This window comes from Phocoena phocoena, chromosome 11, assembly GCF_963924675.1.
Source record: "Phocoena phocoena chromosome 11, mPhoPho1.1, whole genome shotgun sequence".
Lineage (NCBI taxonomy): Eukaryota > Metazoa > Chordata > Mammalia > Artiodactyla > Phocoenidae > Phocoena > Phocoena phocoena.
This window is the reverse complement of record NC_089229.1, coordinates 57709825-57735393: the sequence shown is the minus strand read 5'-3', so window position 1 is coordinate 57735393 and position 25569 is coordinate 57709825. Positions and strand designations below refer to the sequence as shown.

Sequence of the window (25569 nt, the reverse complement as noted above, 5' to 3'; positions counted from 1 at the left end):
CGTTCTTGTTAGTAAATAAAAGATAACGAGTTATGGAAGTAAAATGAGAGAATTATGAACTTGGAGGCAGCTTGAACAAAAGTGAAAAGCACCGTGGAAAATGCAAAGTATTTTTCTAGTGCCATTAGGTAGAAAACAGAGGCCATATGGTGGCCTGTTACATATCCTGTCATACCCTCATGGGGGCAGCCGGAGTTTGTCCTAAGTAGAAACTGTCAACAAAGCTGGTTGTGGCTGGGTGGCAGCTTCAGGCGGTGGTGTGACGGTGACAGGTCTTTGGCCAGGCCTGCACCATTGCTCCAGAGTTCCATTTCTCCTTCTGTAAATGGGGGTGGGGGTGGGTTGGAGCAGATGGTCTCTCCTGGCCCGAAGACATGACCAGGTTGTCAGTGACAGGCAGAGGTCATGTGACTTGACAGGCCGGGGTCGTGTTGTGACTTGTTGACCTGGGGAGGCGGGTCAAGTCCCAGCACACTACCCGGGAAGCCTTTGGGGGCGGGGCAGGGCAAGTCGCGACTTTCATCTTTTGGGGCCGGTTCCTCCCGGACCTGGCATTCCTGGCTACCCCAACAGATTGTGGCTTCGGAAGGGGCCCCTCCCGGGGGAGGGCTGGGATTGGCCACCAGTGGCCTGGGAAGAGGCTCGGATCCTTCCGCTGAGGCCGGGGGGGCGCGGGGGGGTGGGGCCCGCGTGGGGTGTTTGTTCTCTTGGGGATTAATGGGGGGTTGTGGGGGAGGGGTAGGCGCGCTCCCGCATGCGCACTGCGGCCCCTCCAGTTGGCTCGTCCTTGTCCGCTGGGCGGGGGCCCGGCCCCGCCCCTCTCCCGTCCGGGCAGCGGCGGCGGCAGCGGCGGCGGTGGCGGCGGCAGCGACGGCGGCGGCGGTAGCAGCCTGCGCGGTGCCTTCTGGGAACGGAATCCCCAGGGCTGCCCCTGGCCCCCATGGCGCATGCGCGGGAGGCCGCTCGGTGATCCGCGGCGGCGGCAGCGGCGCTTCCTGCTAGGACCGGCCGGGGCCGTACCGGAGGCTCGGGCTCCACCGACCCTCCTCCCACTCCCTCCCACTCACCCTCTGGGCCGCGACTGCGCAGGGCGGGGCCGGCCGAACCATGGGCCGCGGTGAGTGCAGGGCCCGGCCCCCCCACCCCGCCCCTCCCCCTCCCCCTCCCTTCCCCTCCCCTCCCCTCCTCTCCCCTCCCCTCCCGTCCCTACCCTCTGCCCCCTCCGCGTCCTCTCGGCCCCTTTCCCTGGCCCCATCCCCATTCCCCCGCCCTCACCTGCCCCCACCGTTTTTCCCTCTCACTGCTTGACTTTTGCCTTCTTCACCTCCTTCCCCTCAGTGCTTCGCCCACCCTCCGCCCGCCCTCTCCCCAAGTTCCTTCCTACTTCGTGCGCCTTCCCCTCCTCCCCAAGCCGAGGGAAGCAGGCTGGGTGACAGGCGCCTTGTTATGAGAGGGAAAGTTTAGAAGCCGCCAGTGTGGGGTGGGAGCGATGGTAAGGTTGGAGAGGATACTTGCAGGTTTGGGGGGCGTCCCCATGTACATCAGAGGAGAATTCTTCTTGGAGGTAGTTTGAAGCCAGTGGGACAGGAGGTGCTGAATCCCCTTGCCTTAGGCTTGGGGGAAAATTGGGAGTTTCTGAGAATCGTGGGAGAAGACCCAAATGAACTAGATTAGTGATTGTCTAGTGGAGCCAGGCATGGGGGGAGTTATGCTGGTACCACCCCAGCGGGCAGTTGGGCAATTGCCTGGTGACCTGTGGGGCAATCTACTTTTTATATGATCTTCCTGAGGGGGAGGGAACAGCAGGGGCCAGACTCTCTGGGAAACTTCCTAGTGGCCTGGTATTATAGGAATTAGCCCACACTCTTGGCTGAAGGTTTCTCTCCTTGGTGGGACAAAGGGGCCTTACCCTTTATATGCCTAGGGATTGGGCTGTGATTCCTTGGTCCCTGGAAGCTGAGGCTTTGACCCTCTGGTCCCTAGGGACTGGACATGGAAAGGATGGTTGTGGACTCAGCCAGCAGATCCCTGAGATCTTTATGGGTACTTACCTCATATTATTAAGGATCTTTCCCTTGAGAGTTTCCTGGGCTGTGGTACTTCTCTAGCTTGGGCAGATTCCTGACGGTCCCTCCTCTCTCCTGTGTTGCAGGTGTGGGCTAAGCCGGCGGCCCCGGCTTTAGACTGGACCCCACAATGTTTGCAGAGATGTTCAGGTAGCCATGGTGGGATGGCAGAGGGTTCCCCCTCATTCTCTCTCCCAGCTCTCCGAGGGTTTCCCCTTGCCTCCGAGTCCTCTTGAGTCTCCCCACATCTTTGCTTTTCTTAAGTACTCCGTCAGGTACCCAGCCCAGTTTAATCCTCCTAACGCCACATGGATGTCTGTGTTATTAGGCACGTGGGAGCTGATTACACACAATGAATGGGGGCAATGAGAGCAGTGGAGCAGACAGAGCTGGGGGCCCTGTGGCCACATCTGTCCCCATCGGCTGGCAGCGCTGTGTTCGAGAGGGTGCTGTGCTCTATATCAGGTATGACTCCCCAGAATTCCCCAGCTTCTATCCCCAGGCCCTTCAATTGCCTGAGTTTTCTCCCATTCCCTCCTCTCAAAGTCCAGATTGCTGGTGCCCTGTTGCTCTCCTCTGTTCCTCCTCCTTCCTCAGCCTTTTTGCACTCTTTGTCTCTGGCCCTTTGCATTTCTTCTCTCTGTCTCTTCCTTACTCTGCTCTTCCTAGGAAGGTCTTTGACTCATGAACTGTTCTTTAAGAGTTTCTCCCAATTCAGTGTCAACTAATCCCATACTCTCTGACCCTGTCCTCTCCCAGCCCAAGTGGCACAGAGCTGTCTTCCTTGGAGCAAACCCGGAGCTACCTCCTCAGCGATGGGACCTGCAAGTGCGGTCTGGAGTGTCCACTCAATGTCCCCAAGGTCAGAGTGGTGAGGGGAGCCAGCGAGTATAGGGATAAGCCGAGAGACTTAATGCAAATCACTGACTGTGGTAGCGCTTCTCACAGATTCTGTTCCCTCAGGGTCCCTGTCCATGCTTCCACCTTGCAGGTTTTCAACTTTGACCCTTTGGCCCCGGTGACCCCGGGTGGGGCTGGGGTGGGGCCAGCATCAGAGGAGGACATGACCAAGCTGTGCAACCACCGGCGGAAAGCCGTTGCCATGGCAACTCTGTACCGCAGCATGGAGACCACCTGCTCACACTCTTCTCCTGGTGAATCTTTTCCACTTTACAGAGACTGAGGAAAACTTAAGGGCCTGGAAGAGGGATGGTGGGAGGAGCTTTGTGAGAGGGAAGCAAGGAGAAGGGTGGAGTGGGGAGCTGCTTGGTGAGAGGAGGGTACAGGGAAGCTGGGGATTTATGGGAGAAGGGATGGAGAAGACAAAAGAAAGTTCTTGGAAGGGGAGCCACAAGTTGATCCTTTGTTTCTCATTTATTGCAGGAGAGGGAGCGAGCCCCCAAATGTTCCACACTGTGTCCCCAGGGCCTCCCTCTGCCCGCCCTCCCTGTCGAGTTCCTCCTACAACTCCGCTTAATGGGGCTTCTGGCTCCCTTCCCCCAGAACCACCTTCAGTTCCACAGGCTTTCCCCCCTCTAGCAGGCCCTGGGGGGCTCTTCCCACAGCCAAGGCTTCCCGACCCAGTCCCCTCTGGAGGCAGCAGCAGCCCTTGTTTCCTGCCAAGGGGCAATGCCCCCTCTCCAGCTCCACCTCCTCCACCTGCTATCAGCCTCAATGCCCCCTCATATAGCTGGGGAGCTGCTCTCCGATCCAGCCTGGTGCCCCCTGACTTGGGCTCTCCTCCAGCCCCCCATGCCTCCTCCTCACCACCTTCTGACCCTCCTCTCTTCCACTGTAGTGATGCCTTAACTCCCCCTCCCCTGCCCCCAAGCAATAATCTCCCTGGTCCCCCTGGCCCCCCTGGTCCTGCCACTCAGCCACCAGTGTCTTCAGCCACTATGCACCTGCCCCTGGTCCTGGGGCCCCTAGGAGGGGCCCCCACAGTGGAGGGGCCCGGGGCACCCCCCTTCCTTGCTAGCAGCCTACTCTCTGCGGCGGCCAAGGCACAGCATCCCCCTCTCCCCCCTCCCAGCACTTTACAGGGCCGAAGGCCCCGTGCCCAGGCACCCTCAGCTTCCCACTCCTCATCATCACCCCGCCCCTCTCAGCGTCGTCCCCGCCGCCCCCCAACTGTACTGCGATTGCTAGAAGGGGGAGGTCCTCAAGCCCCTAGACGGAGCCGCCCTCGGGCCCCCGCTCCCGCCCCACAGCCTTTTCCTCTCCCTGAGCCCTCCCAACCGATTCTCCCTTCTGTGCTGTCCCTGCTGGGACTCCCCACCCCTGGCCCTCCCCACTCTGATGGAAGCTTTAACCTTTTGGGGTCAGACGCACACCTTCCTCCTCCCCCAACCCTCTCCTCAGGGAGCCCTCCCCAGCCCAGGCACCCCATCCCGCCCTCCCTGCCTGGGACCACCAGTGGCAGCCTCAGCAGTGTGCCAGGTATGAGTGTGATGGAGCCCTTCCTCCCTTCGGGTGGAGAGAGACAGCCAAGGCATTTACGGAGAATTGAGAGAGCTCTGTGGTGGTTTTCTGGGTTGGGGGCAGGGAGGTTGGATTCTTTGGACGCTGGGAGGAAGGACCTCCCTTGAGCTGAACCTCTCTTTTTCTTTGCAGGTGCCCCTGCCCCACCAGCTGCCTCCAAAGCCCCCCTAGTCCCTAGCCCTGTGCTTCAAAGCCCATCCGAAGCGCTCGGGATGGGGTCGGGCCCAGCCTGCCCTCTGCCTCCCCTGGCTGGTGGGGAGGCTTTCCCGTTTCCCAGCCCCGAGCAGGGCCTGGCACTGAGTGGAGCCGGCTTCCCGGGGATGCTAGGGACCTTGCCTCTCCCTCTGAGTCTGGGGCAACCTCCGCCTTCTCCATTGCTCAGCCACAGTTTATTTGGCGTGCTGGCTGGGGGAGGGGGACAACCTCCCCCGGAACCCCTGCTACCCCCACCAGGGGGACCTGGCCCTCCCCTAGCCCCAGGCGAGCCCGAAGGGCCTTCGCTTTTGGTGGCTTCCCTGCTTCCACCACCCCCCTCAGACCTTCTTCCACCCCCTTCTGCACCCCCTAGCAACCTCCTTGCCTCCTTCCTGCCCCTCTTGGCCCTGGGCCCCACAGCTGGGGATGGAGAGGGATCTGCAGAGGGAGCCGGGGGTCCGAGTGGGGAGACATTTTCAGGTTTGGGAGACCTGCCCCCCTTGCTGTTCCCCCCACTTTCAGCCCCCCCCACCCTCATAGCTTTAAATTCTGCGCTGCTGGCTGCCAGCCTGGATCCCCCGTCAGGGGCGCCCCCCCAGGTGAGGATGAGGATGAGTGGGTGGGACAGAACCAGAGGTAGAATCAGAGATAGGAGCTGGGAATCAAAGGCTTTCAGTTTCATGTCTGAGCTCTTCCTCAGGGTCTTTGGGGAGGGCTTAATTCTTGGCTGGGGGTAGGATGGCTGCAACAGCTGGGTCTGTATTTAATAAACATGGCCTACTTCATGTGAGGCTTCAGTGGGATTGTACATATGAAAGTACTCTAAACTTATTGAATACTTTACACATGTAAATGTAATAACTATTCTTTCTCCTTAGCCCTGTGTCCTGAGTGCCCCCCAACCTGGACCACCTACCTCCAGTGTCACCACGGCAACTACTGACCCGGGGGCCTCCTCTCTGGGCAAGGCCCCCTCCAACTCAGGGAGACCCCCCCAACTCCTTAGCCCTCTGCTGAGTGCCAGCCTGCTGGGTGAGTCTGAGGGAAGACTCTGGTGTGGGAGAGAAGAAAGGAAGCAGAAAAATTGAGAGTAGAGGCTGGATGAATTAGGGAAGAAAGTCTCTGACCACCGGGTAAAGGCTAAAAGAATAATAGGGTCTGCTCAGCCTAGCTGGTTGGCCTAGGGAGACCCTTGACTTTACAATTCCTCAACAGGTGACCTGTCTTCGCTGACCAGCAGCCCTGGAACCCTCCCCAGTCTGCTGCAGCCTCCTGGCCCTCTTCTCTCTGGCCAGTTGGGGCTGCAGCTCCTCCCTGTGGGGGGAGCTCCTCCACCCCTCTCAGAGGCTTCTAGTCCCCTAGCCTGCCTGCTACAGAGTCTCCAGGTGAGGGTATGGGTGTGGGTGTGTTCGTTAGGGAGAGAAGTTTTTCCCAAACTGGAAGTATAGACATTTTGAGTTACAGTGGCAGAGGGACTGCATTTGAGACTGACTGAGATTTTGTTTTGTCTGCAGATCCCTCCAGAGCAGCCAGAAGCCCCCTGTCTGCCCCCTGAGAGCCCCACCTCAGCCCTTGAACCGGAGCCTGCCCGGCCTCCCCTCAGTGCCTTAGCCCCACCCCACGGTTCTCCCGACCCCCCAGTCCCTGAGCTGCTCACTGGGAGGGGGTCAGGGAAACGGGGCCGGAGGGGAGGAGGGGGACTTAGGGGCATTAATGGTGAGGCCAGGCCAGGCCGGGGCCGAAAGCCTGGCAGCCGGCGGGAGCCTGGCCGACTGGCCCTCAAGTGGGGGGCACGTGGTGGCTTCAATGGACAAATGGAACGGTCCCCAAGAAGGACCCACCACTGGCAGCATAATGGGGAGCTGGCTGAAGGGGGTGCTGAGCCCAAGGATCCATCCCCTTCTGGGCCCCATTCTGAGGACCTTAAGGTGAATGCAGAGTGATGGTGGTCTGGGCACAAAGACTCTGAGGAAAGGTTGAGGCCGAGGCGCCTTCTCCTAACTTTTCCTACACACACAGTCTGTCTTTTCTCAGGTGCCCCCAGGGGTAGTCAGAAAGTCTCGTCGTGGCCGGAGGAGAAAATACAAGTGAGTATTGGGCCCACCACAATACTGGCCTTTCCCCACATCTTTTTGGGTTTATAGAAATAGCTCAAGAGTGACTTGGCTTTCAGAAAGGCAGATACTTGCTTGAATATGAATAAGGATATTACGCCTTTACTATCCAAACGTAGAAAGTTTCCCACCCAAACTCTGAAATTCACCTGGTGCTTGGGGAGGTGTTCCTGATCATCTGTGCCCCTTATTGCAGCCCTACCCGGAACAGCAACAGCTCCCGCCAAGACGTTACCTTGGACCCCAGCCCCACAACCCGCGTAAGTGTGCGTCCCTGTGTGGGTGGGTGCAGGTGCGAGTGCGTGTACGGGGTGAGGCAGGAGGAGAAGGTCAGTGGGAGTGGGGAGAAAATAAAGGACTTCCTGATACCTAGCTGTTTGATCACTTCTTTCAACTTCCCCTCTTGTATAGGCGGCTGTCCCTCTGCCTCCCCGGGCCCGCCCTGGCCGTCCTGCCAAAAACAAGAGGAGGAAACTGGCCCCATAGCAGCCATACCTGGAGCTGGATCTGACCCTGACTGGGGAGAGCTGAGTGCTGAGCCTTGGGAGCCCCTGCCAGCCACGTGCACCTGTGGACAGTGGGTGGGGGCACTACTCCCCACTCAGAGCACAAATGCAACCCCTTCCCCACAATCCCATCCTGAGCCATTGCAGGGGGTAGGGAGGTCACCCCCTCCCCCCCAAAGCCATGTCACTGAAAAGGCCTGGGGGGGGGTATATGGCCCTCTCCCCACCAGGCTAAGGGGAACACCCCTTTCCCCAGGTCTTTTATTTGTTTAAGTTATTTTTGCACAAATGACTCTTTTATATTTAATTCGACTTCATTGCCTCCCTTCTCGAAGCCAGCAGGCTCAGTTTACAAACCTGTGAGCTACTGTTGGCTGCTGCCCTCCTTCCCAGTGAAAGGTACAAAGCAATAAGCATCATGCACCCTCCCCTAACCCCTACACACCCCTCTGCCTCTGGCTCAGGTTGCTCAAAGCACAGATCCCTTCTTACCCCGTCCCCAGGTTTGAAACACATAGCCTCATTTCAAGGTGTAGCCAGCTTCCCTCTACTTTCCTCTGGGATATAAAAAGGGGGTAAGGGGGCAAAGAGAGCCGTCTTGGTCTCTCCTCCCATACACACTACACTGCCCCTTCTCCCCCCGTCAAAACGCTCAGAGACGTTGTGACGATGCGACTGAGGATTATGCAACGTGGTCCAGCCGGAGCGGCCAGCATGACCAGCTGTCCAGGGGCTGCCTCCTGCCTTTTCTTTTGTAAAGACAAGACCTTTGGGAGTTTTAATTCTGTTTTGTACTTGCCCTTTGGGGCCTCCACTGCTTTTCTATGGGAGACACTCTTAATTTAACAGATGAGAATATTTTGAAACTCTGGCTCTGACTCTGTCCTCATTTTTTCCTTAGTTCTTTTGTAAGAACATGTTACAATTTAAATCCTTCTCTTGTAGTAGAGAGTGGCTTAGACTGTCTATTACACTGTGAATGTCTATCTCTCTAGTGCTGCCTCTTCCCCAGGAAACAGCAGAGGCCACACAGAGTACAACAGCATTTAATGGTCAGAAACAGTTGTACAGTATTACAATCAGTCACAGAAGCTGTGCTGGAGGACAGGATCCAATCCTTCCCCACACCAGGCAAAGCAGTATTGGACAGGAGCTGGCATGTGGCTGGGCCCACGTCCTCATCCCCGTGGCCTGAGGGGAGACCACCAGCTAATATCCCCCAGGTTCCACTACTCTTCAGAGGAGGGGTATAAGCCCCACATGCAAGAAGAACCCCTTGCCCCCAGTGTCAGATGGGATGTGAGAGTTATGATTAAGGGGAAACCCTGTGTAAGGTGTTAACAGAGTTCAAAGGGGTAGGGATTACCCCTGTTCTCCATCTCCCAAAGGTGCTCACTTTCCCAGTTTCTTCATCCGTTCATCAATGTTGGCAAAGTTCCGCTCAACTGTGGACAGGTTATCACGCATCGTTGTCTGCACCTAGAAAAGTGACAGAGCTATTTTACTCTTTGTCAGGTTCGGGTGCTTACCTGAATGAGGACCTGAAGAAATTCTCTTACAGAAGGCAAAAAAGATATGGAGGGGGATTCCCTGGTGGTCCAGTGGTTAGGACTCAGCACTTTCACTGCCAGGGCCCCGGTTTGATCCCTGGTTGGGGAACTAAGATCCCACAAGCCACACGGCATGGCCAAATTAAAAAAAAAGAAAAAAGAAACGGAAACAAGTTGATGGGCCCCAGAGCGGGAAGGTTATTGCACCAGTTTCCAGGCTGCCCTGGAATACCGTGGACCTAGCACAGGGTCTGCCAAGCAGGCAGGCTTCTTAAGAATTCCCATCCTAACTTTAACCAGAACAGCTCTTTTATCTGTTTTATGTAATGTGGAACAAGTAAGATTTTGTTGACATGAGGGTTTCACAGGTCCAGTTTTAGAAAACTGCTCTGGAGGAAGAACATATACCAAGCACTTTAATTTATCTTGATGGTCCTATGATACAAGACAACTTTAGTGCTTCTCCCAGCTCTGAGAACAGTGCCCCCAACAGAAACCGAGGACTCGCTATGTGCTGGGCACTGCTAAGAGAATGAAGAAAGAGGCGAGGCTCACTGCCCAGCATCAGGAAGGAAGTGGCAGAATCAGGTGGGAGCCCAGCTCCTGATTTCAAAGCCCACGTTCCATCCGATGTGCTGTGCTCAGAAGCATCTGGTTTGAGGACCCAGGGAGGGTAAAACTAAGCTGTGACTACAGAGTGAAGGGGTAGGTTTTATAGGAAAAACTGAGGTTTACTGAACTCTTAACAATTCACTCGTATTATTTCACCTAATCCATAAAACTCTGAGATAGGTATAATTTTCCAGACGGTAAGATGGAGGTTCATAGATTAAATAAGTTGTCAAACGTCCCACAACCATTGAGAAACAGTATGGAGACTCAAACCAAGCCCCTGCCATACCACCATGCCACCAAATGGGCTAAGGCAGAACCCTATGGAGATGAAGCTGGAGAACCTAGCCTGTGTGTGCTGGGGAAGGGAAGTAGCCGACCAGTAAAGGGGCACACACCTGGGTCAAGAGAGTGGCGCTGTCCTTGAGGGAACAGGCGATCATCTGCTGTGTGGTATCCAAGTGTGTCATAAGCTGACCAAACTGCACGGCTATGAAAGAAGGTCAGAACGGTATGTGTGGCGTTAGAATCCAAGACCAGAGGGGAAGGGAACAAAAGCTGCCCACTTTCTAATTCCTCTTAGCACCCCTGGCAGCTGGCCTCCCACCTTGTTCGTGCAGCTGCCTGATGGTGACAAGTCTCTGCACCAGCTCAGGAAGGGTGGAGGCGAGGGGGCTCCAGCGCTGTATGGTTTCATACAGCTGGTGCACCTGGACGGACAAGACAGTGGCCAACCTTCAGCGAAGTACACACCATTCACTAGGGTGGGAAAGGTCAACTTGGTGGGGCAAGAGGGAAGCACTGCCTTTTCTCTGCTATTAAGAGCATATGAAGACAGGGACCTGAGGATTCAGTGCTCTCATGCTTTGCTCTTCACCACCAGAAGAGTACACAAGGGAGCAGGAAAGGGTATGAAGATGGAGGAAAGGGAATTTCCTGACCTTGCTCTGGGCATCTGCATCCCCTACAGAAGCTTTATGCTTGGCAATCTCGTTCACTTTTCCCAGGACACTCTGAAAGCACAGGTTTTAAGGTTGATAGGGCATCTAGGGCTTCCAGAGTCCCAAGCTACCTGTAATCCAATTTGCCCCCCACTTAATACCTGTAGCCGAGCCTCCACTTGGTCCAGAACTGCAAGGTCCAGGGTGCTCACCTTTGCTTGCAACAGCTCTACAGTCTCCTGGGGGCGGGAGTTAGGACAAGCTTCATGAAGGGGAAGAATCAGACTAGAAAAGGCCACCCCATATTCCACTGGAGGTAATTAATAAATAGCTACAGATCCAAAACCAACGTTCCAAGCAAACCCAATCCCGATATCCCCCCTGTAATCCAAACACTCCAGTTCCTTTTACACTCACCATAAGGCAGGCTCCCTGCAGACCTGCAGAAAGGGGATTCTGATGGGGAAAAGCAGGAAAGAAGTCAGTGGTTCTTATCTCTCCATGCGATTACCACCTTCTCCCATCCTTTCTGGTTCTAGCGGGCAACCCTTGGCTGATCCTGTAACTGGAGCCCTTTCCTGACTCCTCCCAGGATTCTGTGGAATGCTGTGGACCTCAGGGCTCAGGGCGCAGGATATGCGGGTTATATACTTAGACTAAGTATAGGAGAGCACCTGACCTGAGCATCCTGATCACAGCGTACAGCTGCTTCCAGCTCCGCCAGGCGCTTCTCGAGTTCTGCCACCTAGGGGGAGGAAGGAGGGGAGATTTGCCGTCCACCTCCCTGCTGCTGCAGTGGGAGGTAAGATCCTGCTCTTTGCTTGTCTGCTTACCACTCCCCTACCCTCTCCCCACCGCTCTGCCAAGGGACTTCTTTCCCTGGAACACATCCCTAGTCAAAGTCTTCACTGAAAGTAGATGGTGAGGCAAACACGGAGAATGAGACATCAAGAGGAATCAAGCATTCCCAGCACCCTCTCCCCAGATGTGATCCCTTGGAGGGAGGGAGGCAAGTCTCTAGAGCCACATCTCCCTGGCCCCTCAACCAACATTACATACATACATACATATATACATACATACACACATACATACATACATACTTTGGCAGCTTGAGAGAACTTGTCCTGCTCAGGCCGAGAATGTAGTTCGTAAGTGACAAGGCTGCTATCTGGGGGTGTCCCACTAGTGGTCTTTCCCCCTGAGCCAGTCCCTTTGCTGTTCTTTGTTGCTTCCAGCTGCAGCAGTAGGCGCCTAGGTCAGGAAACCAGAAACAATGTCATGACTTGAAGGATGTGGGTCAGCCCAGTCACTCTCGTTTCTGCCTCACAGTCAGCATTAAGGAACAGCTAGGCCGCTTCTCCCCTTCGTATCCCTGTCAGTACCTGGCTGAGTCCCTCTACACCCCAGTCACCAATGATTTCCCAGCGAAGTCTGGCACCCACTTAGCCAGAGCTCCATCGGGGTCAGTAAGGTTGATTGCGGCATCTGGTCCCAGCAGCTTCTCCAGATGGGAAGCAACCAGCTGCTGCTTCAGGGCTGCCAGCTGCTTGGCCAGCACCACCGGGGTCAGCTTCTCCTCAGTGGCTGACTCCTTCACTGTCGTCTGGTATGAAAACAAACAGACAGTGAGGGGTGGCAAGAGTGAGTCAAGGAAAAAAAATAGATCAAGACCCTTAAAAATAGCTGCGGCTGAGGACTTCCCTGGTGGCGCAGTGGTTAAGAATCCGCCTGCCAATGCAGGGGATCCAGGTTCGAGCCCTGGTCCAGGGAGATCCCACATGCCGCGGAGCAACTAAGCCCATGCACCACAACTACTGAGCCTGTGCTCTAGAGCCCACGAACCACAACTACTGAAGCCTGGGCGCCTAGAGCCCGTGCTCCGCAACAAGAGATGCCACCTCAATGAGAAGCCTGCGCACCGCAACGAAGAGTAGCCCCTGCTCACTGTAACTAGAGAAAGCCTGTGTGCAGCAACGAAGACCCAACGCAGCCAAAAATAAATAAATAAATATAAATTTATATTTAAAAAAAATAGCTGTGGCTGAAACTCACTGGGATGGTCCTTACCCACCTATAGCACCGAATATAAATTCATGTGCATTTCTAAACTCTGAAAACCTCAGCCCCCTTATGCAGGAGCTTAGGGAAGCTTTCTCCTCCTGCTGGGAGGTCTTCCTCTGCTACGTAAGTCATAGCAGAGAGGGGAGAAGAGAGTTTAGAGTTACCTTGATTTTCTCAACTTCAGTCGTCAGCTCTTGGACCTCATGCAGCAGTCTCTGGTACTTTTGCTGGGGTGTCTCCTTCACTCCCAGACCCTCTCCAAGCTAGAGAGCAAGCACAGATGGTGATGTTACACCTCCCAGTAGAGGGAACCTCAAGAATTTGTCCAAACCCCAGGCCTAGTTTGTAAGTGTATCACGCCCAACTCAGAATCCACACCATCCTAGTCCAGGAGGACTGGAGATGGCTGGAGGCCTGGAGACGCTCCAGAGCAAAGAGCAGGGGGACAAAGCATCCTCAACTGCATCCTGCTGGCCTCCTCAGGGCCCCCAACCACAGAGAAACTTGGAATCCCAACTACGTCCCTTGATCTCTCTCCTAAATGCCCGCTGGGTAGGACTGCTGCACCATTCCCATCAACACACACACAACAAACCATCTCGTATTCTCCAGATTCATATCCCGTTCTTTTGGTTTTTCCAATTCGATCTGAGAAATCTGCCAAGAAAAGAAGACGGAATTGAGGGCCTGATCAAGACACACGGCAGTCATGGTCTCAGATGACTGTGAGGGCTTCCATAAGACAGCCCAAAGCAAAAGTCAGTAAGGCCTGAGGTCAGGCTTCCCCATCCAATTTCCAACCGGGTCTCACCAAGTCCCTTTGTTCCCACTCTCTTGTCTTTGAACTTGTCATAGGCAGCATTGGGGTTGACAATGATGTGCTCCACACTTGTACTCGTCAGCTCCTCCTGCAGGAACAGGTAGTTCAGACCAGGGGCAGACTCATTCCCACCCTCGAACTTCCCCGACCCCACAAAATCCCCAAACCACTGGGAGACTGGGCTGTACTTTCCCAAGGGGAAAGAAGGGCGGCTCCATTCCAAGCTACAGACCCAGGTTCAACCTAGGAAATGAAAGCTTCCTGGTAAATTTGGAGTCTCAGTTGTATAAATATTAACACCCTGATTCAACTGGGAACAGAGGCAGCATAACCTCCCCGCCCATTCTGTACATAAGCCTCCCTATCCCCTCCCCTTCCCCAATCCAACTGGGCCCTCCCAGTTATCTGGCACACACCATGCATTCAGGGCAAGAAATCAACTTGACTTCTTTTAACCTCCCCCTCCTAAAAGTAAATTTCCTTGCTGCTGAGGAAGTCTATTTTCAAGCTAACTTCCCATCCTTGCTGGAGGGAAAGAGGAGACAATCAAGCTACTAACTCTGAGAGTGAATATCAGGCCTTTCATAGCTGCTGAAGGGAAGATACCAGCTCTTAGATACAAAGGGAAGGCTGGCAGAAGGCCTGACCAGAAGCCTTGTTTCCAGGCTGCCGTGAAGTCAGGGAATTCAGGGGATACAGAGAAGAGGCAAATGCTTTTTAATTTTTTGGCCGTGCCGCGCGGCACATGGGATCTTAGTCCCCCAACCAGGGATCGAACCCATGTTCCCTGCATTGGAAGCGTGGAGTCTTAACCACTAGAGTGCCAGGGAAGTTCCTTGCTGTATTATTATTATTATTATTATTTGCGGTACGCTGGCCTCTCACTGTTGTGGCCTCTCCCGTTGTGGAGCACAGGCTCCGGACGCACAGGCTCAGTGGCCATGGCTCACGGGCCCAGCCGCTCCGCGGCATGTGGGATCTTCCTGGACCGGGGCACGAACCCGTGTCCCCTGCATCGGCAGGTGGACTCTCAACTACTGCGCCACCAGGGAAGCCCACTGTATTATTTTTTAAGGGACATCTTAGAAGCAACAAGCATAAGCTGTATCTGTTTGCCAAGAGTACCCACGGGCAAAGGCCACGTTTAAGTCCTGAAATGGAGATAGCCCCGGATCTTTTCAGGGAAGCTGCAGTACCTGCCTCTTCTCCCTGACCCTTCTGCTGTTTCTTAAGCACTGAAGCTCTTCCATAAAGAGGGGAGGTGGTAAAGAAAGTGAAAGAGATTTCACCCTAAAAATGGACGGAGAAAGGTTCCCTCCTTACTAGGTATCTATTAGCTGTTCAGATTCTAATAACTGCACCAAGACCATGCCCTCCAGACTGCATGTCTCTCCTTCAATTGTCAGCAGTCCAACAGGTCTCATTACATTACTGAAGGAAGTGGAAGGAGACCAGAAATCCTTTTCTGTTGGGGTGGACATCTCCACCTTCCACAGGAAGAAGGCAAAGAGAGTCTTCCCTCCTTTAGCCAGAGCAATGATTCTCAACCCTGGCTGCATGCACAACAGAATCACTTAGAAAAGGGGGGGGGGGCGGGGGAGAGGCCTGGGTTCACCTCTGTAGATTCTGATTTAATTGTTCTGGGGTAGGGCCAGGGTAGTGGGCCAGTTTAAAAGCTACCCAGGTCATTCTAATATGTATCCACGACTGAGAGTCTCTGTCTGTGTGTGTGTAGTAGGGGTTGATTGGTGGGGGAGCAGTTATGATGGAGAGACATGGAGAAAGAGCAGCAGACACAAGCTCCGTCCTTCATCTCTGCTCTGCTATTACAGAAGGAACAAGTGTGAGTGGCAGCTTTATAAATAGGGAGGAGGGGGGTAAGGAGAAAATATCAACTTCGACCTTTACCTCTTCAGGGAAGTGCTAGGCAGAGGGGCAAGAGCTAAAGATTAAGGGAAAATAAAAGGGTTCAATGTCCCATATGCAAGTGTCTAGGGGAAGAAACAACTGAGTCCCAAATTATTCTCTCCTTAATTTTCTCTGAAATGTTATGGCCAGAGCACACACTGGCCAAATAATTGTGTGGTCTCTGGCCTCTAAAAAGTGTTTGTCTGAGAAGGACTCATGTTCAGGAAGGAACATCACCCTCTCTCAAGTTCCCCCTCAAGAATATGCCTCTCCTCCTGTGAGTGCCCCGATCAAGGCCAATGAGGTAGAAAAAAAAACCTCTTTGGGAGGCAGAGTCTACAGACCAAGGAAAGAAATTAATCACAGCTACCATTTTATTAAGCCCTTATTATAAGCCAGGCACTATGCAGATGAGAACCTGCTTTCCTAAATAGGGAAGGTGTGGAATAAGAAAGGGTCAACAAACAGAGCATGAGTCTCAGAGGTTCTGGGATGGTAGCAGGGATGGTCAGTGCTTTCATCTCACTATTCCTGCTGCAGGAGCACATCCTGAGGCAGAAGGGCTGCCCGACGCTGGCATCCTCTTGGAGCCTCTCCGAGGGTGTGGCCCCGGAGACTCAGGTCGACAGCATACTTTAGCCCTCCGGTGGCACCTACTCCGCCAGTGACTCGGAGATCTGGGGGCATGGGCTGGAGGTAATGTCATTACAGTGATTCGTGAGATGGGAAAAGGTCAGCTGGGGCTGGGGCTGAATAGAGGGACAAAAGATTTAGTAGAGATAAAAGGACAGAGAAACAACTGCCCATCATAGCACACCCCGTTAAAAAGCACATGAAAGGTCAGGCTTCTTACCAGCTCCTTGTGGTTTCCCCAGAGGTGAGAAAATCAAAAGAGTTAAAAGGAAAGGGAGTGGGGACATGGGGGTGAGGGAGGGAAAAAAAAGACAAAATTGTTATTAGCAAATTGTCACATGCACTACATGATAGTCTTCAAACATACTGCACCACAGGGCCCAGGGGAGCCTAGCAAAATTTGGGGGCCAAGAAATTTCAGCTGGGGTCACCACATACCCCAAGAGAAAGAAGAGCTTGGGACCCTTTCCTCTCTGGTGGTGAGGATGTCATGAAGCTTTGCCATTAACAGCAGCAATTCAGGATCATCTGAGAACTAGTAGTTAGATGCTGCAAGCTGGTGGCATGGAAGAGGACAGTGGGGGGAGAGAAGGCTGAGATGGAGGGGAAGCTGGAGAAATGGCAGAATGTGAAGCAGAGGCTGGGAAGACATTCTGAGAACGTGTAGCTGATTGAAGGTCCATGATTCTCAAGGGGGAGTTCATGGCTCAAGTCTTCTTATCTCTCGGTTTCTCTAGTTTTGAAGAATTAGGCATTTGGATGGCAGAATCAGTCATAATGAGGGTGCTCATGTGGGTGGTTTGATATGACTTTATGTTAAGCAGAACAAAATATGTCAGGTACAGATGGTGAGTTTAAGGAAATCCGAGGTACCTAATTGAAGCCCCATCCTCATTCTCTGTTGCCAGAGGAGAGGCAGGGCAAATCCTGGTCCCTTGCGTAGTCTGGTATATTATTTGCATCCATCTTGAGTGGCTGGGAACTCACGCTACAGCTCTGAGGGATCCAGAGCAATTCTGCCATGATGTGCTAGCACAAAGAGTCCAAAAGACACCAAGATTCACAGCTACCAGACATGTGCAGAACATATTTCTTCAACCCTCTGTTCACAAGGTTCACAGGGGTTGGAGGGTACACAAGGGGGAAAGGTGAGAGTATCTCAAAGAGGCTGTATTTTAGTTCAGGCCACTAAAGTAGACAAGGCTCCACTTCCAGGCAAGACTGTGAAGAACTGCCAGGAGAGGAAATCCAGCTGTATGCACAGCCTGTCCAGGATCTCTACTGATGGGCAGACAGAAGTGTGGGAAGTCGAGGATGGTTATATGTATATGAAAACACACGATGGGACAAAAACAACTGCATCCTCTCCCAGAGATTTCAGCTAGATACATCTGAACTTCAACCTCGCCATTCCCGTCTCATGCCAGAGTCCAGCCCAGCCGAGACTCCTCTTTCAGCTCAGGGGAGAGGTGGATCCAGGTCCTGTGGTCTAGGCTGGGATGTCTCTGCAGAGTGGGTGTAAGCACTCACAGGTGCACACATGCAAACACACAAGGGGAGGCACACACACTATACCTTTCTCTTACTTGCCTCACCAAGCTAAAACCAGCTTGAGAAAAACTCAAGGAAAAAGAGAGGACAATGGGCCATAAGTTCAAGTCCAAATCATGAGGAACAAGCAGAATGGAGGAGGAAAGAAAATCAAAAAAAGGAAAAGTGGTATATTTGTTTGTAAATAGTATATACCACCTCCAGGTCTGACCTACACGTGGGTTGGGAAATGAGATTTTAGGGATAATTTCTGTAACCTGGAGTAGTAATAGTCACCATGGGAACCTATTACACCAGCCAACTTGATTAGAAAATTCTAAGTGCCCTGATCCCAGGTACCAGTTTACCTGGTACAGGACTCTCAGTCCCTCTCACTAATAACCTCCCAGACGCCCCAGGGTTGTTTGGCTAAGTGGCTATGCCTCAGAGGGCAAGACCTGAGGTTCCAGATCAGACACGGGAAGAGGTCACTGCTGCTCTCTGAGCCTGTTAGGCTCTGTGCCAACACCGCAGCCAGGGGCACTTCGGAACCATGATGACAAGGAAGATGGATAGTGCTGTAGAATAAAACTGTCCAGGATGGACCAACACAGTGCTGACCATCCAACCATTTCTAAAGGAAGGGTACAGAAACAGAAAGACTCACGAAAGCACAAAGAACCCAAGCTAGTACCTTAAAAATGTATAAAACACCCCTTTCCTATCCCATTTACTTTTCTCTAAAGGCTTAGCATAGGGGAATATTAAAATGAGGTTTTTACCAGGTATAATCCACATACAGTCAAGAAGTGAGGACTGTTGCTGTCCCCCTTGTTCTCCACCCTTGTCCAGAATGGCTAAAAGTCACTCCCTTTCTCTTAACTCAGTCTGTGGAGGAGAAAGGCAACCCCCTTCCAACTCCACCTCTTAAATGCCTTATGTCCAGAAGCATTCTTAGTCTCCATGCTTCTATCCCATCCTCCATTGGACAGTTGTATTCTGCACACCTCACAAGGGGAAGAGACAATGATCCATGAATCATAGCTGTGCTTCTAAACCTTGATTAAGGATCTTTAACCATGAGGCCAGCAGGCCCCTTAGTGACCCAGCTAGAGATGCATTAGAATTTAAAACAATTAGCTGCAACAATAGCACAGAGACAGAGCATTGCATGCGAGATGGCAAATGAAAAAAACATGCAGAGAAGAAGCATCGAATGGTCTTACTTGTGCAAACTAGTGTCCAGGCAAGGTGGTGAGGAGGGAGGATGGGGGAAGCATTAGGAAAAACTCAGATAAGTTCAAGTGCGCCAATAGTCAATGAATACAATCAAGCATACTCTGTGATATCCTAAACTGTAAGGAAAAGAATCTACTATTTCACATCTCAGGCTGGTGGAGTTTTCAGCATTATCTACCCTTTGGAGAACTGAAGTCTCTGCCACAGACCCACCAAACTAAGGCTAGATCACTTTTTCCCTTTCACATGCATCAGGGATAGTTACAGCATAAAGGGAGGAACTAAATCCTATTTCTAGTGAGTTTTCTAAATTTACTCCCCTTGTTCCGGCAGTTCAAAAGCCATGAGCAGAATGCCACACAGACCCAAAGGTAGGCTGTGCGCCCAGGGGGGGAAGAAATTCCAATTGGGAATTTGCTTTCCTGACAAGACATTTTAAGAAGTTTCCAAAAAGCCCATCACCCCAATCAACCCAGGAGTGTCTGAAATGCAGAGGGGATCCTCCTAGATTGAGGAGTTAAGAGCTAGACTGTGCGGTTTTCTGGCCCATTCACTTTAGAATATTTTAGTTCCTGCTAAAATTGTTTTGAAGGGATAGCAGGAAAATCAGGATTATGTTTACCAAAAATAAAACCTTCTACTACTTTCCTCCCCCATCCTCCCCACCATGGGAATCGCAAACTTTAATGTTTAAGTTAAACTAGCAATTACAATCTTTAGGGGCTATTATAGGATATTATTTCCTTCAGCAGCCCAATTTCTTCCACAGTGGAGCAATGAGAAAGCAAGTGAAAAGACAGTGAAGGTCAATACCCCTTGACTATTTCTTCAAATAAAAATCTGGAGACCGCCCTGAAAGGTTCCATACGAAGCCGGTCATACTGGTTGTCTCCAGGCAATGGAACTAAGCAGTGGCAGGCAGCGGTGGGAAGAGACACTTTTTGTTCTACGTGCATATATTACCTACTTCAAAAACTAATAAAATTAAAGTTGAAAATAATCTGGAAACTAAGGCAGAACATGCTCTCGCCAGGAGTGAAGAAGGTGACTGAAATCTCATGGTTCAGCCACAATAGTGGTGATGTGCACTGTCACCTGTACTAGGTCTTGGGAAGGTAAGTGAGAAGGGGACAGGCTGCTAGTGAGAATCCAGGCCTCACAGAAATGAGGTTTCTGGATTGTCTAAGTACAACCCACTGCTCCTCAAGTTGCACATATACGTCAGTATTAAGAGCAGTGGCAGAACCATTACTCAGCTGACTTCCCGAAAGCTGCCCTCCTAAGGCCCACAGGGACATGCAGGGGCCAGAGACATTAGCTGACATCAGGAAACATCTCAGGCCTCTCCCACTCCCGCCAGGGCTCTTGAAGTAGCTGAAGGTCTCCCCACCCCATTTACTCCTCCCTAGTGATGGAGAGTCATTTAGCTGAGCCTTAGGTGACGTAGGCAACTTAGCTCCTCTTGTATTTACCATCCAGTTCCTATATACTTCTATACTGGCATTCTGGGCTACATCCTGCAGGAAATGAACACTTACGGTGTGCTCTCCCCATCAGCCACCCCACTAGATGCTACTAAAATAGGCTGCTCAGGCTCAGCAGGGAGGAACAGCCAATCAGGGATGCACATTCAGTTCTTCCATGCGTGGGATGAGGGTCATGTTCTTTTCATTAAGAGATAGCCCATAACTTCAAAAGGAGAATTACAATGTATTTTTTCGTTTGGAAAGGGGACTGCTATATTACCTGTCTGTATCACAGCCAGCGACAAAGGGACAAAGTTCCACTCGTTATCTCACCATGAAGGCTTGATATTTTATAGGCAGAGGCCTAGGCCAGAGTTGAACAGTCTCTGAACTATGGTAGTAGAATGGAGTCCTCAGCATACATACTCCTGCCCTTTGAGGTCAGAGACTGCTCCCTAATAAGATACCTCTTAGAGTGACAGGTCTACACCTAGGTCCTGAGCAATGACAACATCTGCATTATCTCCAGATACTCAAGTTTGGGGGACAGACTGACATGCCAGCAAGTACAGAAGCAACAAGGAACACACCACTCTGAGAGGGGACAGGGAAGGTGTTCCCCACAAAGTAGGAACCACTTCCACATGGGGGAAATCAAATAAGGAATAAGTGAGTACGCCAAGCCATACATTATAAGCCAGCCACCAGCATTCTCCAGAACTAACCAGCCCCACAGACATAACCACAGGACTTACAGACACACATACTGAGCCTGTTCCCACTGACTCTTGGTCACAACTCTATTGAGATCTCACACCATCAGTGTGACCCTAGCCCAGCTCTCCTTGGAAATTACAGAACCTAAAACACATCCTATAAGACATGTTAACAGATCTTTGCTCCTCTTGGCACTTACATATAGAATTTTTACTATGTTGATTTCACTCACTCAATTTTTTCTTTCATGTTTCCTACATGTATCCTAACTCCCCCATTAGTCTGGGTGATTTTTGAGGGCAGGGACATTTCTTCCTCTGCATTGCACAAAAATCAACAGAGAATGAACACATTCAATAAATAATGCTAAGTGGTTTCCCTTATGGTTAAAATGTGTCCATAACTAATTCTTTCCCCTTGAGTTCTTCTTGAATCTGAAAGTGCTACCAGGGCCTCTCCTCTGCTGATATGAAAGATTTATGTGCTTCCTCAAATTTGTTTTGCTCTAACCAGGTTCCTTATCTTTCTAAAATCTCGAATTCATTTTCCTGCTCCTTGGCCAATGGATACTGTATATTCACATAAAAGAGTATTCCTCAATACTTCAAAGTCTAGCTCTTGTTAGGATAATAACAAACATGTACTGAGCAATATATTTTATGAAATAGAAGGCCTAGCTAGGTCTTAACCTCAAGCAGTTTTTAAGTGCTCAGGATTCATGAATCATTACCATGGACTAGTACCCAGAGCCCTAACTAAGTCACTAGCCCCCAACATGTTTTAAGATATTTCAATTGTATTTAAAAGGCCCAAGTACCAGGCCTCTTAGCTGTAATTCCACTGACCTGACTCTCCTTCCTGGCATTGCTCATTTGCAAGCCCTGCGACATACATACCACCCAGGCTGGGTTGGCATACCCGCTTATTGCTGTGGGTGGCTCACCAGAAAAGGGAAAGGGCCTGCCTGGGGGAGAGAGATCAGAGTCCAGAGGAGTCCTGAGGCAGCACACAGTCTTACCGCATCAAACTCCGCTTGATCATCCTCAGGCAGGTCGCTGGTTTCATAAACATCTGGCTCGTTCCTGGCCTGCAGGTAGAAGCAGTGACCACCCAACCTCACTACCCAGCATCCACCAACACCCCTGACCCCACTCCATTTGAACGAGTTAACAGAGAAAGCAGGCTGTGACGCCACGATTCTGCCCCTTCTTTCACCTGCCCCGTGACCTGCCTGTCAGTTCCCATGTCTCAGAGGGGTGGGGATAACAGTGGGGACATCTGATGGTTAACGGTAAATGTTAAGTGATGACAAAGATGTCACCCTGAATCTGAAGGGGGGCGGGTCCTCGGCACTCATGTCAGGAGGAGAGAAGCTATCATTAGGCCCTGTACACACTACCCTGGCACAAGGGCTGAGAGTGACTCAGGACCTTAGTACCCAAGGTCCTATCCCAACCCCCACCCCGAGAATGCAGGCAGGGCAGCACAAAGGGAGGGTACATGCCGGCCTGTGCGGGGGTGGTTTGGGAAGGAGGTTCCCCAGAGGACATAGTTCTCCATCTGGCACAAGAGGGGTTCTGTCACGGTAACCTCTTCACTCTTGCCAGGGTGAAGGCCATCACCAAATGGTCTGGTGGTATGTGTGTCTCGGGAGGGGGTGGGGGGCTCATGGGAAGATTTGGGGAGACACGGGTGGTGTTGACACGGATGGCAGAAGCACTCGAGCACAATGCTAAGTGCCTGGAGATGATTTCTGAGCCGAGAAACCGGCGACTGCCGGAAAGGGGCCTTGTAGGCCGTCCCACGGCCCAGCCCAGTCGGGTCGAAGGAGTCCGGAGGGTGCAGCGGCCGGTCGGGGAGCTAGCGGCGGGAGCCCTCGGGGCGGAGGAGGGGTTTCAGGCGGGAAGGGTCACGGGTTGCTGTCTGTTGGGGGTCCTTAGGAGGTCGGGGGCGCGGTCTTGGGGAGCCAGAGCCGGCCGTGTACTCACAATGCCGGGAAGGTCGGCGTATTTAGGGTCCGCCATGGCGGCGGCGAGGCGGGGTTGGGGGACCGGGGCCTCGGTGGAGCCGGGGCCGGTGTTCGGGTAGGGGAGAGGCTGGGTCCGGGTCCAGGATAAGGCGGCCGCAAAGGGAGCGGCGGAGGAGGCGGAGGAGTAGGAAGTCTCGCGACAGGAGTAGTACAGGGGAAGGGTGAAGCAAAAGTCGCGAGAACAACCCGCTACCACACCCCTGGAGTGACAGGGATTGGCGAGAACACGACCTGGGAATGACGTAGTGGCGGGGAAGCGTCGCCTAGGATTGTGGGATATGTAGTCTTGGACGATCCGGCTTGGGCGGGTGACTGACAATAACGCGCCTTGGGAGTTACCTCGTACGACTTATTTTCTTTCGTTTTTACGTCGAGTCTGTGAAAGAGCTTTTATAATTCCTGTTTCTCGAATAAATTTGGACTCCCAGAAATTAAGTGACTAGGTAAAAATAACACAACTAGGCATGCTGTGGCACAGCCAGGGCTTCGAAACAATAACAAGTAAAATTTGGTAAAGATTTAGTCATGTTAGGAATGAGAAAGTTAAGTAAACTTCTCAGGTTAGGGCTGTCAGGTAAAATACAGAGCACCTAGTTAAATGTGAATTTCGGATAAACAACTAAGTCTTTTCAGTATAAGTACGTCCCATACGGTATGGGACATACTAACACACACAAATTATTAGCGTTTCATCTGAAATTCAAACTTAACTGGGCTTCCTGTTTTTGTTTTTCAAATCTGGCAATTCTACCTCAAATAGAATAGGCACTTGGCAGCACCATGTCTGTCTGAATACCTTCTGTGCTCTTAATCCCTTCACTAATGGTTTTCAGACTTTTGAATTTCACAGTTCAATACAATTAAAACAACAAAAAACATTTTTGAAGATAGGCATAGTATTGCTACCTTTTTATTTTGCCAAGTAAGTACATTTAAAAAAAAAAACCTACTCTCTACTATTACCATCATTACTTAGTAGAAAAGTATGGAAGGACATACAGTACTCTCAGAATAAAAGTCCTTTGAAACAACAAATTCAGCTTTATTAAAAAAACTTACCACATTCCACATTGTGTGGTGGCTTTTGGGGGGAGGGATGCATACACATGAACTTTTTTCTCTGGCCAGTGACCCTCTATGGACTAGCATTTTGAAACTCCTTCACTAAGGATGCCATCCTGGAACGCTTGGGCGCCTGAGGTTGGGCTATTTCCTGAGCTTGCAGGATGCTGCAACAATTAGAAATAGTGCCAGACCAAGTGACTGAAGAGATGCCTATATTTCTGAGTTTAAAGGAACTCATTGTCATTCTATGTGTCCTCTCCTGGCTCCTCCCCAAGCCTCTTTCTCCATAGTCCTACTGCCTACCCATCCAGCTTCTTATGCTGAACCCTTTTCCTTCAGTTTCCTTAAGATTCAAGGTGAGTTAGGGGTATATGTCCAACTTGGAGACCCCTTCAGCTGCCTTCCGAGTGGTTAGGTCTTGTCTGGCCAGGCCATCTTTCTCTCCTCCTTGCCTCATAGTATAGTATCTAAGTGACCCTAGACACTTACCAGGCAATTGCTAGGCAGAACCTCCATCCCCTCCTCCCTTCTTCTCCCATCACCCTGCTCCTCCCCTTGGCCTAGAGCCTCAACTCCTGCAGTCTAACTCTGTTGGCCAGCAGAGGCCCTGTGACGTGGAGAAAAATCAATCTGGCCAGTTTCTAGGTGGTTCTGTCCAGGGGCTGCAGCAGGAGTCTGACCTGAGGGGAGGAAGGACACAGAATCTCTAGCCTTGGCTCTTTTTTTCCCAGGGAAGGGAGAGAAACAGAAGAAGGGCCTGAGAAAGGGGCTGGTGTGTTGGGACTCTGTCCAACAGTACTGAGACAGGAAACACTCACGTAGGTGCCTAAACCTGCCTGAAGCCCAAATGCAGATGTCTGCTCTAGAGGTCCTTTCTCAAATCCCCTCTGGCCTTACCCACCGCCATCATCACCCCTCCATCACTGCTTTCTGACTCCCTTTCTCTTGCAAAATTACTCTTGCCCACCTCCATCCCAACCCCAACCTATGAGGCAAAAATAAGAATTTTACCTGCTTTTGAATTCTAATAGGCCAGAATAGGAGTTTTTCTTCCTTCCAACTGGGGACCTATTGTGTATGTTGGGGAGAGAGTAGAGTGCACCTTTGGATGTAGAAGGGGAAGGGAAGACCCAGACCTCCCTTGACACTCCTCTCTGAAAAAATGGGACCTGGACACCCACCTCCATAGGGGTACAGGCAGCTGCCCTTGAAGGCTGAGTGGTGGGCTGGGAATCTTTGCGAGGGTTGTGGGGAGAGGGGAGGAGAAGTGTGCCCCCACTTTGGAGAGAGGATTGTGATGGGGGTGAAGGATGCCTTGGAATAAAGGTGTAAGCACTATTGACTCGCTTCCTCGGACAGTAGACAGGCCCACCTCGGATCCCTTAGCCCTTCCGGGGGGGTGGAGTCCGAGCGAGGGACAGACGGGTCCGGGATGCAGGGGGTGGGACGCAGTGAGTGACTGGGGTGGGGAAGGGGTGAGGACCAGATAATCTCCGAGGGTTAGGAGTGGGGAGAGGAGGCGAGAAAAGAGCAGAGGCGCCACGGTTCGGCGGTGGGCGCCGCGGAGTGGCAGCCCCTAGCGAAGGAAGCCCCGCCCCGCTCCTCCATCGCCGCCCCGCCCAGGCCCGCAGCG

The 25569-nt window shown here is 52.1% G+C and overlaps 2 protein-coding genes across 4 annotated transcripts; one reads left to right on the top strand and one right to left on the bottom strand.

The window, feature by feature from the left end:
* Nucleotides 1-2418: 2418 nt before the first annotated feature.
* On the top strand, nucleotides 2419-7342 carry MBD6 (methyl-CpG binding domain protein 6). The gene is made up of 11 exons (XM_065887877.1): nucleotides 2419-2531; nucleotides 2826-2928; nucleotides 3058-3220; nucleotides 3450-4505; nucleotides 4680-5341; nucleotides 5621-5774; nucleotides 5958-6127; nucleotides 6257-6670; nucleotides 6777-6829; nucleotides 7053-7116; nucleotides 7268-7342. Exons 1-11 carry the CDS (start codon nucleotides 2419-2421, stop codon nucleotides 7340-7342), a joined length of 3027 nt encoding a protein of 1008 aa, XP_065743949.1.
* Nucleotides 7343-8393: 1051 nt separating this feature from the next.
* On the bottom strand, nucleotides 8394-23040 carry DCTN2 (dynactin subunit 2). 3 transcript variants are annotated; one of them, XM_065886564.1, is made up of 16 exons: nucleotides 22831-22866; nucleotides 21861-21929; nucleotides 18647-18655; nucleotides 16111-16116; nucleotides 13341-13437; nucleotides 13125-13186; nucleotides 12694-12792; nucleotides 11911-12071; nucleotides 11569-11719; nucleotides 11145-11210; nucleotides 10883-10921; nucleotides 10627-10704; nucleotides 10466-10537; nucleotides 10132-10234; nucleotides 9923-10014; nucleotides 8755-8841 (listed from the first exon to the last, which is right to left on the bottom strand). In XM_065886564.1, the coding sequence occupies exons 1-16, from the start codon at nucleotides 22864-22866 to the stop codon at nucleotides 8755-8757; spliced, it is 1227 nt and encodes a 408-aa protein (XP_065742636.1). The 3 variants fall into 3 exon arrangements, with proteins under 3 accessions (XP_065742637.1, XP_065742638.1, XP_065742636.1); XM_065886565.1 differs by lacking the exon at nucleotides 18647-18655 and having other exon boundaries at nucleotides 8394-8841; nucleotides 22831-23019; XM_065886566.1 differs by lacking the exons at nucleotides 16111-16116; nucleotides 18647-18655 and having other exon boundaries at nucleotides 8394-8841; nucleotides 22831-23040.
* Between the last annotated feature and the right edge of the window lie 2529 nt (nucleotides 23041-25569).

Bases quoted from the DNA above. Each gene is read 5' to 3' on its own strand.
- MBD6 (XM_065887877.1), top strand. From the start codon at position 2,419: ATGAATGGGGGCAATGAGAGCAGTGGAGCAGACAGAGCTGGGGGCCCT. The intron at 4,506-4,679 runs GTATGAGTGTGA...TTTTCTTTGCAG, and splicing joins CAGCCTCAGCAGTGTGCCAG to GTGCCCCTGCCCCACCAGCT. The intron at 5,342-5,620 runs GTGAGGATGAGG...CTTTCTCCTTAG, and splicing joins CGTCAGGGGCGCCCCCCCAG to CCCTGTGTCCTGAGTGCCCC.
- DCTN2 (XM_065886564.1), bottom strand. From the start codon at position 22,866: ATGGCGGACCCTAAATACGCCGACCTTCCCGGCATT. The intron at 21,930-22,830 runs GTGAGTACACGG...TTCTACCTGCAG, and splicing joins ACGCCGACCTTCCCGGCATT to GCCAGGAACGAGCCAGATGT. The intron at 12,793-13,124 runs GTTTGTTGTGTG...CTTGCTCTCTAG, and splicing joins AATCTGGAGAATACGAGATG to CTTGGAGAGGGTCTGGGAGT.